The sequence below is a fragment of the Sorex fumeus genome, unplaced genomic scaffold (genome assembly GCF_029834395.1).
Source record: "Sorex fumeus unplaced genomic scaffold, SorFum_2.1 ptg000013l, whole genome shotgun sequence".
NCBI classification, from domain to species: domain Eukaryota; kingdom Metazoa; phylum Chordata; class Mammalia; order Eulipotyphla; family Soricidae; genus Sorex; species Sorex fumeus.
The window spans coordinates 2,114,681-2,128,486 of record NW_026606070.1 but is presented as its reverse complement, the minus strand read 5'-3'; the positions used below and the strand labels follow the sequence as shown (position 1 = coordinate 2,128,486).

Below are 13,806 nucleotides of genomic sequence, written 5' to 3'. Positions count from 1 at the left end.
TTAATTTATGTTGGAGGTTATAATTGTTCACCTCTTTTTGTTCTCTCAGGTTTTCTTAGTTTAGTTCTGAGCATTTGTTAGTTCGTGGTGAAGGGTGTTTGGAAGTACAAGTTTAAGTTTTGTAATACCCAGACGTCCCTCTTGGAGAGTCTGGCAAGCTACCCAGAGTATCCCGCCCGCATGGCAAAGCCTGGCAAGCTCACTATGGCGTATTCGAGATGCTAAACACAGTAACAACAAGTCTCACAATGGAGACATTACTGGTGCCCACCCTAGCAAATCTATGAACAACCGGAGGACAGTGCTAATATCCAAACAAATTTTGGGATTTCCCTTCTTTGCAAGCTCTGTTGTTACAACATGTGCAGGGAAAGGGGGATATTTCACCCACTGGTCCCCCACCTATTCAAACTAATAAACAGACAAGACTCATAGTTCGTGCCTGCATCCCTGTAGAAGGCATAGCAAAAGCGGACAAGAGATGTCTGGCCGAGGGGGTGGAGAAAGAAACTCGATGCAAAGTGTAGTGAAGACCCAAGTGACTGCAGAACGCTTGTTTTGTGTTGCTAAGTTCAGTGGGGAACTTCCCCTATTCAAATTACAACTCTTCCCTACCGATTTCAAAGTGTTTTTACTTCTCTCACAACTCAGATGGTTCTTTTGAACTCCTCTTACTGGATGAGGAAGACACATGTCAATCCCTTGCTCAGGGTAACACTGCTGGCGAATTGCAAGTGGAGGGGAGACTTGTTCTGGGGCTGAGCCTGGGCTGAGAAAGAGTGGGAAGTTCCTGGTTCTTTGCCTTTCCATGGAGGAAACCTAGCTCAAAAACGCTTTGTCTCTTGGAGGGAATTGGGATCAACCCCAGAGGAGGGGTACTCACGGGGACAGGAAACGCCACAGCGATACCCAAAAGGCCAGCCAGCACCAGCAGTCTCATCCTGAGAGAAGAGCCTGCAACTGAAGATCAGGAGAGCATTTGAAATATTTTTCAAAGCTTTGATTGATTGATCCTTTTGTGAATGGACAGCTTCTAGGCACGGAAATAGCGTTCAGACTCAAGCCTGCCCTGGATTAGGCTTCGTACACCCAGAACAGTGACCTGTTAAGACGTTAGATGTTCTTTATTTTTTTATTTTTAAATGAAATTTTTTTTTTCTTTTTGGGTTACACCAACAGTGCTCAGGGATTACTCCTGGCTCTGCACTCAGGAATTACTCCCGGCAGAGCTCCGGGGATCATATGGGATGGTGGGGATTGAACCCGGGTCAGCCGCGTGCAAAGCAAACATCCTCCCCACTGTACTGTAGCTCCAGCCCCTGATATTGGATGCTCTTAGGACAAGACATGCATTCTCAGACTCATGACATCAAAGACACATACCACTGGGCTCTCTAACCTTGTATTCTGGACTCAGCCTGCGGAGTCACTGCAGTTAACTGAATTCGTGGTCTCTTCCTACACATCTTCAACACTAGTGTCCCCACGTTCACAGTGAGGGATGTATCTCCACTATCTAAACAATATTACTTATGTCACATGCCAATAAGTCCACATTGAGCGCCTGTCCCGTGAGACTTACCAAGGTGACGTGTGTTGTAGACATTGCTATTGTGTAATCTCTCAGGAAGGAAAGGATGCAGGAAGATCTGACCAGATGTAAAGGGTTAAAGAATGAGCACAATGGAAGCAAATTCAATAAAGCAAATCAAGGTAGATTGTACTGGCCTTTGACTCTGAAAGAAAACCTTTTGTGGTTGTTAAATGACTTTCTACTGAAATAAACTTACCTTAATCAGTTTGAAACAATAACTGTACTCTGGTGGAACTAAATTTTGAGAAAAAAACAACATTTATAATATTCTATTAGGAGATTTTAACTGACATCAGAAGCAAAACATATATCTTTATATATAAATCACTACTTAGTATTATTTTATAGTGTTGGAAACTCAGTTATAACCTATTTTTATTTAATTTTGTTCCCCCAACTTTTTCTCATGTTTTCTTTTCTGTATTATAGTCTTAAGTTTTTTCCTTACGTTGATAAATTGATGAGTAAGAAATTGAGAAATTATAAAACACAAGAATCTCTTATAATTTTTTAAAAAATTACCTTTGCTTCAAGTGGCCCTTGGAGCAATGAATTCAAGAAGCAGCGTGATCTCTTAGACTCCTTCTGCCCATCTTGTATTTAAATCATGTTACTAATGCCTTGTGGTCATAGCAATATGAATCACCAAATTGAAAACTAAGTTGGAACAACTGATTGCAGCTTAGGAACTCCAATTTATAAGTAGCTCAATTATACAGCGATGTCTTCACGACCAATTGCTGAGAAGATAACTTCAACACCTTGATTGGGATTAGGGTGATGTCTCTATCCAAACAACCCACAGTTAAAAATTGTGGCCACTAGAAATATTCAAGTACTTCTGCACTATATCATCTAGGGCAGCTAAACATGTTGGGGCTTTAAGTAATAGGACATTTAAGGCTCTAGAATGAAATAATATTTTCATTTTAAAATGAAAATTATTTTCAAGTAAAATTCTTTCAGTAAATATTTAGGTAGTGTGGTTGGACTTAAAAAAGTTTTTACTATGCCAGTAGTAACTTAGGTTTAATTAATACCTAAAAGCTGGAGTGATAGCACAGCGGTAGGGCATTTGCCTTGCACGCAGCCAGCCCGGCTGAGCTGGGTTCGATTCCTCCGCCCCTCTCGGAGAGCCTGGCAAGCTACCGAGAGTATTCACTATGCCAAACACAGTAACAAGAAGTCTCACAATGGAGACATTACTGGGCCCGCTCGAGCAAATTGATGAACAAATCGATGAACAACGGAAGGACAGTGTTTGTTTTGTTTGTTTGTTTAATATAATGTTAATTTCTAACAGATTTATATAGTTGTGTTTTTAGTTAAGATGTCTCATTACATTTCCTTGCAGTATGTATTAAAAACATTTATGTATTTTGAAATAATATCTAAATGTATTTCCCGGGTTGGTAAAATGATATGAATTGTACTTTTTAAATGACATGGGATGATATGATACGTTTAACAAGTGACTTATTGAATTAAGAGATACAGAGTACAGGTGTTCAGAGAGATGGGGCAGAAGGTAGGCACTCGCATTACATGTGACCAACTTGGTTTGATCCACCGAACCCATCTGGTCGCCCAAGTACCACCGGGGCTCATTAATGAGAACAGAGCCAAAAATAGCCCTGGGCAACTGTGGGTGAGCCTCCCAAGAAATACAAAGTACAATTTTGAATTTTATCAGATTATTCTGATAAAACCTGATTTCTATTTCAGAAATAGAAATTTCTGGAAGGTTGTTTTGCTTTTAGTTTGCTTTTGTGGAGTCCTTAGGGTTTCCTGAGTAAGTACCATGTCACTGTAAGTAGTGATAGTTGGACTTCTTCTTTTCTAGTTTGAATCCCCTTCACGTCTCCTTCTTGTCTACACACTATGGAAAGGCTTCGGATGCTCTACTGGATGGTAGTGGTAAGAGTGGAAACCTTGCCCTGTGTGTGATCTTAGAGGGAATTTTTTCATCATTGAGTTTGCTGTAGGTTCATGGTAAATGGCTGTAACTAGATTGAGGAAAGTTCCTCCTATTCCTGTTGTATAGAGAGTTTTTTTTTAAATCAAAAAAGGGTGTTGGCATGAGAAAATGCTCTACATCACTAATCATCAGAGAGATGCAGATCAAAACAACAGTGAGATATCATTTCACACCACAGAGACTGGCCCACATCCACAAGAACAAAAGCAACCAGTGTTGGCATGGGATGTGGCGAGAAAGGAACTCTCCTTCACTGCTGGTGGGAATGCCAACTGGTTCAGCCCTTTTGGAAAACAGTATGGACGATTCTCAAAAAATTAGAATTTGATCTCCCATTTGATCCAGCTATAGCACTCCTGGGAATATATCCCAGAGAGGCAAAAAGGTATAGTCGAAGTGACATCTGCACTTGTTTGTTCATTGCAGCACTCTTTACAATAGCCAGAATCTGGAAAAAAAATGAGTGCCCGAGAACAGATGACTGGTTAAAGAAACTTTGGTACATTTACACAATGGAGTACTATGTAGCTGTTAGAAAAGATGAAGTTATGAAATTTACACACAAGTGGTACTACATGGAAAGTATCATGTTAAGCGAAATGAGTCAGAAAGGGCGGGATAGACACAGAAAGATTGCATTCATCTGGGGAACATAAAGCAACAAAACGGGAGACTAACACCCAGGAATGGCTGAGATTAGTACCAGGAATTTTGCTCCGTGACTTGAAGGTCAGCCACACGTGCTAGGTGAAAAGGAAGCTCAGATAGAGAAGAGAGCACCAAATAAAGGGTGTTGTGAGGACCCTCCAAGGGTGGGAGAAGCATGCTAAAAGTAGTCTATAGACGAAACATGATTGCCACTCAATGCCTCTCTTGCAAAACACAGTACCCAAAAGAAGAGAGAGAGAACAAGGGGGAATGCCCTGCCACAGAGGCAGGGTGGGACGGGGAGGATGGGGGGTGGGAGGGATGCTGGGACCCGTGGTGGTGGAGGATGGGCACTGGTGGAGGGATGGGTACTTGATCATTGTGTAATTGAAACCCAAGCACAAAAATTTGTAAGTCTATAACTGTACCTCATGGTGTTTCACTAATAAAAAAAAAGGGTGTTGGATCTCACAAAGTGCTATTTGTTGATCTGATCATATTTACATAGATCAAACCCCATTTGATCATGGTGTATGATTCTTTTAATGTATTGCTAGATTCAATTCATTAATATTTTGTCAAGAACTTTACATATGTATTCATCAGTTAAGTTGATCTATAAAATTTTTTTTGGGGGGGTGGAGGGGCACACCCAGGAGTGTTCAGGCCTTAATCTTGACTCTGCAGTGAAGGATCCGTCCTGGTGGGGCTTGGGGACTGTAGGTGGTGCTGGGGATCAAACCTGGGTTTGCCACATGCAAGGCAAATGCCCAACCAGCTGTACTTTCTCTGGCCCCTTTAATTTTCTCCTCTAGTTCTGTCTCTGTCTGCTTCTGGTATATGGGTACTATTTTCCTTGTAGAAATTGTTCGGGAGGGGGTATGGTGCTGCCAGCAGGTCAATCTGTACTGTGAGGCGAGTGCATCAGCAGCCTCATGGCGCCTTCAGACTTCCAGATACCCCCAAATTGCTGCTGTGCCTTTGGCCAGACCCCAAAAACTTGGAGCAACGTTTACCAAGATAGTAAATGGCCAAAAGTTAGGTATGTGGGAGACACACCCACAAACCACCTCCGGCTCAGCTATATAATTGGAGGCATGGCCTCTCTGGTTCCTGATTGAACTGCTTAATGGCCATGATTCCAGAGACTCAGAAACAAATCTCAGAACCCAACAGTTTTTGGTAGAAATGTTTCCTATTCCTGCAGAAGGTTACCAGTGCTGGGCCAACCCAGTTGGGAATAGGTTTCGTGCTTTGGTCTGTTCCCCCCTGGCGGCCCAGTGGCTGCCATCCTCCAGAGTCCACTAGACAGTGACAAGACATGCGGGGCCTCATGGGATGGGGGTGGAGGCGGCCCTTTCCTCCCCGTCCCAACGAGACCCTGAGTCGCTGCCCACAAATGGTCTCTCTGGCTCCTGATCAAGCTGCTTAACAGCCATGGTCCCAGAGACTGAGAAACAAATCTTTAGACCCAGCGGCCTTTGGCAGAAATGCGTCCGGACCCCACAGTAAGTTACTATTGCCAGGCCACCCCAGGGGGGAAAAGGTGCTGTCCCTCCAACTGCTCCCCCAAGGTGGTTCGGTGGCTGCCATCCTCCAGAGGCCATTGGAAAGTCAGGTTTGGGCCCTCAGTAATGATTCACGTGGGGTCTCACGGGATGGGGGTAGAGCCGGCCCTTTCTTCTCACCCCAATGAGATCCTGAGTCGTCGTCCACGGATGGCCTCTCTGGCTCTGATCAAGCTGCTTAATGGCCATGAGCCCAGAGACTCAGGAACAAATCTCAGAACCCAGCAGGCTTTGGCAGAAATGCCTCCAGATTTAAGTGTTAAAATTTTGGAATTTCAAAATTGCGCGGCCACTACTGCAGCCACGCGAAATCATATGTTATTCTTAACCAGCAATAGAAAACAAAACTGTTGCCTTTTCAGCAGATCTGAGTGTTGGGGTAAAATCCCAAATAATATTGATGGGTCTGGTGTCAAACTATTGAATGTGATCAAAGTAGAGAGAGAGAGAGTAATGTGAAAATCATCTGCCCCACAGGTAGGGGGAAGGTGTGGCATGGGGGTATACTGGGGCACTGGTGAAGGTACGGGTGTTTCATTGTATAACCGAGACTTAAGCCCAAAAGCTTTGTAATTGCTCTTACGGTGATTCAATAAATAAAATTATAAAAAATGAAAAAAAAAAAGAAATTGTTTGGAAGGGTTTCCATTTCTTTGACCTTATGAAAGAGCCCAAGTAGGCTTGGAAGTAGGTCTTCTTTGAAGCTTTGTCTCTTTTTGTTGGAGAGAGGGAGTTGTCCCACACCTGGCTGTGCTCAGGGATTTCTCCTGATTCTGTGCTCGGGGGTCACTCCTGGTAGTGCTCAGGGGACTGTATGTGGTGCCAGGGATTGAATTTAGGTTGGCAGCATTCAAGGCAAGCACCCTCCCTGCTATCCTGACTCCTTAGCCCTTCTTCAAAGGTTTGGAAAAAACGTGTCAGTAAACCCATCTGGGCCTGGGCTTTTACTTGGGGGGGATTTTTTAAATTGACATTTCAATTTCCTTCCTAGTAATCCATCTGTTGAGGGTCCCTGTTTCATCCCCAGTCAGTCTTGGAAAGTTGTAAGAGTCCAGATGGCAGGCGACAAACTCAACACACAAATCCATGGCTTTACTAGATACAAACAATGAAAAAGAAAGTAAATTAGAAAAACAGTGGCATAAAAAACCAAGTACCAGGGCTGGAGAGTAAGCACTGAACACCACTGGGTGTAGGCGTAAAACAAAAAAAGCACGTTTAAAAATCAAGTAATGGGGCATCATCTTAACAAAGGAGGTGAAGACCTTTTATGAGGAAAGTTTCTACTAAAAGAAACAAAAGAACACACAAGGAAGGAGACCCACTCCCTGTGTGTGGATCAGAAAGATCAATGTTGTCTCAATGAACAGCCTTCCCAAAGTACTAGCAAAGCACTAGACAGATGCAGTGCACTCTCCATAAATATATCCAAGACATTTTTAGAAACACAGGCCACATGCTGTTAAAATGCATATGGAGAAATAAAACTTGAATAACTAAAATAATTGTAGAAGAAAAATTTAAATACTACTTTAAATTCTGGGCTGGAACAATAGCACAGGGGGAGGGCGTTTGCCTTGCAGGTGGTTGACCCTGGTTCAATTCCTCTGTTTCTCTCAGAGAACCTGACAAGCTACTGAGAGTATCTTGCCCACACAGAAGAGGCTGGCAAGCTCCTCTTGGCATGTTCGATATGTCAAAAACAGTAACAACAAGTCTCACCATGGAGACATTACTGGTGCCTACTCGAGCACATTGATGAACAAGGGGAAGACAGTACTACCGTGCAGTGCTACTTCATTTATTTATTTACTTGTTTGTTAGTTTATTTATTTTTCTCTTTTTTGTGCAGTGCTCCTTTAAATTCTACTATAAAGCTGTAGTAATGAAGTCAGTGTGGTACTGGAATAAAGACGAATTTTCAGACCAATTGAATAGAGTTCAGAGCCCAGAAATAAATCCTCAGGTATATGGACAGCTGTTGTCACTGTCCCTGTTTTCCCATTGTTCATCGATTTGCTCGAGCAGGTCCAGTCACGTCTCCATTGTGAGACTTGTTGTTACTGTGTTTGGCATATCAAATATGCCACGGGGAGCTTGCCAGGCTTTGCCGTGTGGGTGAATACTCTCCGTAGCTTGAGGACTCTCTGAGAGGGGCAGAGGAATCGAACTCGGATAGGCCGTGTCGGCCACATGCAAGGCAAACGCCCTACCCGCTGTGCTATTGCTCCAGGACAGCTATTATTTGACAAAATCCTAGAAGTGTGAAGTGGAACAAAAAAAGCCATTTTAAAAAGTGGTGCTGGGAAAATTAGCCAGCTACATGTCAAAAAAAAAAAAGAATTATCTCACACTTTACATAAAAATCATTTCAAAGTGGATAAAAGACCTTCATATCAGACCCTTCAATCCATAAATTATATTAAGGAAATCATAGGCAAAACTCTTTATGACATTAAATCTAGTGTCATTTTTCTACCACTCAATGCCTTTGGTCAAGCAAACAGAAACAAAAATAACCAAATCAGACTATATCAAGCTAAGAAACTTCTGCACCACAAAAGAAACAATAACAAGAATTAAAAGAGGAGAAAATATTTGCCCACCTGACAAAGGGTTAATATTCAGGCAAAACTTAGCAATTAAAAAAATGATCTTATCAAAAAAATGGAGACTAGAAATGAAGATAACCAGTGATACTTCTTCTTTAAGGAAATGACACTTCCTTAAGGAAGATCATCAGAGGGACACGACAGGTATATGAAAAAGTGATCTTTATCACTTATCATTAGGGAAATGCAAATCTGAACAGTTGTGAGGTATCGCCTCACACCAATGAGACTGCCACACAGCAAAAAGATTAAAAAAAAACTGTCAGGGCCAGGCTGGAGTGACAGTACAATGGGCAGGGTACTTGCCTTGTTTTCAGTCAGCCTGGGTTTGATCCCTGGCACCCCAGGTGGCTTCCTGAGCCCCACCAGTAGTGATTCCTGATTGCAGAGCCAAAAGTAAATCCTGAGTACTGCTGGTTGTGACCTGCTCAAATAAAAATAGTAAAAGCAAACAATGATGCTGGGATGTATGAAAAAAACCCTAATCCTCAGGTGGTGGGAATGTTGACTGGTTCAACCGTTTTGGAAAACAATATGGACATTGCTCATAAAACTAAGAATTGAACTTTCTGATGACTCAGCACTTCCACTTCTTGGCATCTAACCTCAAAGTCCAAAATATCTATTCACAAAAGGCCTTTGTGCCCTGAGGTTCACAGTACCTAGGATCTGAAAACAACCCAAGGACCCAGGAGTAGATGACTGGATAAAGAAATTGTGGTATATCTGCATAACAGAATACTACTCACCTCTCACAAAAAAAAGATGATTTGCTACTATGTGAATGGAACTGAGGGTGTCCTGCTGAGGGAAGTCAGCCAGAAGAGAGATGCAGAATGATCTCTCTCGAATGTAAGATATTCAGAAACATGTGAAACCTGGCAAGCTCCCCGTGATGTATTCGATATGCCAAACACAGTGACAACAAGTCTCACAGTGGAGACGTTACTGGGCCCGCTTGAGCAAATTGATGAACAACGGGAGGATAGTGACAGTGACAGTGACATGAGAATAACAGATGGCCAAACTCCGCAGGGCTGGAGAGATGATCACAGAACAGAGGCTCCCTTGGCGAATGGAGAGGGGGAGGTGGGAGGGTTCTTGGGGCGCTGGTGGAGGTAAGCGGGCACTCTGGGATGGGATTGGCATGATGTATGTGTCAAACTATCATTGACAGTATTGCAAATCATGGTACTTCAATAAAAAGGGAAAAAGACAAAACCAAACCAAACCCCCAAACTTTCATAGATGTCTATTTTAGATAAAATTTCAAGGGATAGTCTAATTAGCCAATAAGTCTTATAACCCCAATAATGACAGTAAATTCTTGATTTGCAAAAATAATCCAACATGTTTTGCTTTGAGAGTTTTCACTTCAGTTAGGAAAGGATAGGTGAAAAATCATTTTAGGGGGACTGGAGTGATGGGACATTGAGTAGGGCATTTGCCTTGCATGCAGCCAATGGGGGTTCAATCCCTGACACCCCATATGTTTCCTTTAGCCTTCCAGGAGTAAGCCCTGAGCACTGCTGTGTGTGGCCCCAAAACAAAAAGCAAAAACCATTTTAGGGGCCAGTATAATAGCTCAAAGGGTTGGGGTGCGTGACTCACATGCCTGAAAGCTTAAGTTTGATCCTGATTCCTCCTGGTCTCCCAGGCCTGCTGAACTGGAGCACCATAACTTCAATAACCCCTGCACCAGCATTGCTAGGAGTGGTCCCTAGATCCCCACCACCACTGGGGAAGTCCCTAGTAAACCAACAATTCTTTGAAGTACTGTAAATTAAATGGTGACAAGTTCTTTCATTGACAAGTTTCAGATTCTGGAAAGCTCAATCATGGTTTGACATCTAGCCTTTACTATATTTATAGTCACCCAAAAAAAGAGTTCACAGAAAAACATAGAATTTCTTTTATACTACCTACTCTTGCTATCAATGCACAGGAATAATGCTTTTTGTTGACTATATTGAACACCAGCGCTCCGAGCTGTATTATCTTGGTCCTCCCTTTTATTCTGAGGACATGGTCATACACAGAAATTTTGTGTGCCTTCTTCTCTTCTGCCACACACATGCGATGGTATAAAAGCCAGAAGTTGTTTCTTCAAGTAGCAGTTAATCATCTGCTTTGGAACTGAGTTTAGTAGAGAGCACTACAATTGCTTTATTTTTCTTGTAGACAAAGAACATTCACGAGCAGCTGCCACCTAACCACGGGGCATTTGTGACTACAAGTATCTGTGACTAAAATATTAGTTTTCCTTATGACTGGTTTACAATACTATGACATGTCAGGGGGTTAGCTTCTTATCAGTGTGTGTGCATGTGTGCATGTGTGTGTGTGCATGCATGTGTGTGTGCATGTGCTTGTGTGTGCGTGCGTGTGTGCATGTGTGTGTGTGTGTGTGATGGTCACTCTCTCACCAGCGGAGTCCAGTGCTGTCCCCACCACTGAAAAGACCCTTTGTCCTCTCACCCCCCCTCCCCTTTCCCAATAACCACCACAGGGTTTGCTGAGTCTAGAAGTGAGTTTTGCACAACCAGATCTTTGTTTCCCCTCAGGAAGATCTGCAACCACACCCAACACTCCTTAAGACCAAGGAACTGTGCTTTGGAAGCAAAGCTACAGTTTGATATGATGGGAGTCCTGAGTTGGCCTTTCACATTATTTCACTTGAAATAAATGACTAGAAATGAACTTGCATATGTATTTGGGTTTTTATTAGGATATTAAGATATTGGAAACAAGACACATTAACAAGTAAAGAGCCTCATTGCGTTTTCTTGGTGTGCAGATATGATAGACAAAATGAACACAGTTCTTCAAGTTTTATGACTAGTACATGTCTCATAAATGGATGCAGAGTGTAATAAGTTAGATTGTTCACAAACCGTTAGGCTGTATTTTGCGTCTATTGGCTTTTATTTTCAGTTACTACTAAATGTCGGGCGCATACAGTATGGTTAAGTAGTTGCTCTCATGTCTTCTGAGAAAAGCAAACATTCGCTAGTAAGTCTCTGGGAGTTCCACAGCTGCAGAGATTTCAGATGTGGTGAAACAGATGAAGATGCTGGAAACTTTGAGCGCATTCAATTCCCTCTTCAAAACAGAAGATTTTCATCTATGTCTTCTGCAAAAAACAAACAGAACAGAACATGCTTTCAGAACGCAGCCACGGAAAAATCATGGACAGAAACCCCCTGCTAGAGCAGGGAGAAGCATCTCTTTAGGAGCTGAGTATACAATGACTCTTAGCCCTCCCAGGGTGTCAGAGTAACTCAGTGAAGCTTTGAAAAAAAATGTGTTCACAGGCCTTGCCTTTGACTTCCTGAATCAGAATGTCCAGGTTTGAATGCAGTTACAAAGCTCTGCAGTTGGTTCTGATGTAGGGCTGAGCGTCACTGATGGGGAAGGTTGAGGGACTGTTCAGCCAGGAAGTACCAAGCTAATTTCCCGGAAGGGTTGCTCACATACAACATAGAAATAAATACAAGCCTTGGGCCAGTTAACTCCAGTTTTCAATCTAGTAATTGTAGAAGAACTTGTTCCTCTAGAGAAAAAGACAACGTCTCTTAGGGGTAAGCAGACCACTGCTACTGACCTGGCCCACGTCCACTCAGTAACCGTTGAACCAGAACTTAAAGCACATTAATGTGAAGAACTCTGGGATACCAGAAAATTTCCCTGCCCAAGACAAGTTACACCTTAAATGAGGAAAGGATGATGGCCTTTGGTACATATTTTTGGTACATACATACCTTATGTAAATACATACCTTTGGTACATATTTGAGAACTGACTTTATTTGTGAAACAGAAAGAGTAGTTTCATTACTTATAAATTGGTTTCTATCACATTCATTTATACTTTTTGATTTTTTTCATTTTGGGTCACATCCAGTGATGCTCAGGGGTTCCTCCTGGCTCTGCACTCAGGAATTACTCCTCACAGTGCTTGGGGCACCATATGGGATGCTGGGGATTGAACCTGGGTCGGCCGCGTGCAAGGCAAATGCCCTACCCTCTGTACACCAGCCCCCTCATTCATACTTTTTGTCTTCTTCCTGTTCAGTTGCAAGATGTCCTTCCTGTGGACTTTAGGACAATTCTACTCCCCTTCCTCAGGATCACTCTGAATTCACTTATTTTTCTTTCCCCTTTATGTATTCCCATTTAAAAAATGATGTATATCACATTAGTGTGTGAATATGCTGTTTAACCTGTTAGCACTGTGTAGGCCATCCGTAAACACTCTTTGAATAAATGAATGAATGAATGAATGAATGAGTGCTTAACCTCATGCACCTCAAAACACTTCCCTCTCCCTCTCTCTTTCTTGCCTTCAAACACACATATACTACCTTTTCTCACCTCCTACTCTTTCTCAACCCCAAGAATTTGATCTCTCAGTATCAATTGCCACTGTTCACTTGTTCTTCCTTTGAAATAACTCCTTCCACATGGCACGATTCTATTTTTTTCATTCAGGAGAGTTTTCCTTCTCCTTCACAGACTCCTTTTCCTGCATATTTTTACCCTCTAGATTCCTGTTCTTCAATCTGTGGTGCATGGATTGGTCTCAGTCTGCGGACGTTTCCTGGCAGTTGGCCCCAACTATGCCCCCAAATCCCGTGGCAGGTTTAACTGGTCCACAGGTGTGGGAAGTTGAAGAATGCTGGTCCAGATATTGTTCCTGGTGTTCAATCCTTTTCCATGTAACTTAACACAATTTCCTTGGGGAATTAATTTTCTCTCCTGAGGTCAGTTAATATGCACGATCATTATACTCAAACATGCATTTAAAATTTCCAAATACAGTCTTTATTTTTGTTGTTGTGTTGGTTTGGGATCACACTCAAACATACTCAGGGCTTACTCCTGGCTCTGTACCCAAGGACCGCTTGGGCTGGCTTGGGGCATCATATGGGATACCAGGGACTGAACCTGTTTGGGGCACATTCAAAGCAAGTGCCCTGCCCACTGTGCTTTCTTTCTGGCCTCCAAACACTATCCTGAAAAACAGACCCATAGAGTCAGTTATCCTTACACAGAGACAGTGATACATCTGCTCTGTCTCACTCCAGTTTTAGTAAATATGGTGCTGAAATAGGCACCTTATGATCAGTTGTCAGTGGAGCATTTGTACCCTAAGCTCAGCATGTCCAGAATAGAATTTTTCATTTTCCCCAAATACACTTCTGTCCTTATATTTTTTACCTCAGTGCAAAGTGACTTACCTCTATTTTTTTTTACTGAATCACTCTGAGCTACACTTACAAAGCTTTCATGTTTGAGTTTCATTCATACAATGATCGAACACCCATCCCTCCACCAGTGCACATTCTCCACCACCAATGTCCTCAGTATCCCTACCTACCCCTTCCAACCTTCCCCCTGCCTCTAT

The 13,806-nt window shown here is 42.5% G+C and overlaps 1 protein-coding gene across 1 annotated transcript in view; it reads right to left on the bottom strand.

The window, feature by feature from the left end:
* Positions 1-11,101: 11,101 nt before the first annotated feature.
* The window catches only part of SPARCL1 (SPARC like 1), a 49,041-nt gene continuing 46,336 nt past the window's right edge, over positions 11,102-13,806 (bottom strand). Inside the window, exon 11 of the mRNA XM_056111527.1 lies at positions 11,102-11,533. Coding sequence (XP_055967502.1) covers positions 11,505-11,533 — 29 coding nt within the window. The 3' untranslated portion in view covers positions 11,102-11,504. The remainder of the gene's footprint in view (positions 11,534-13,806) is intronic.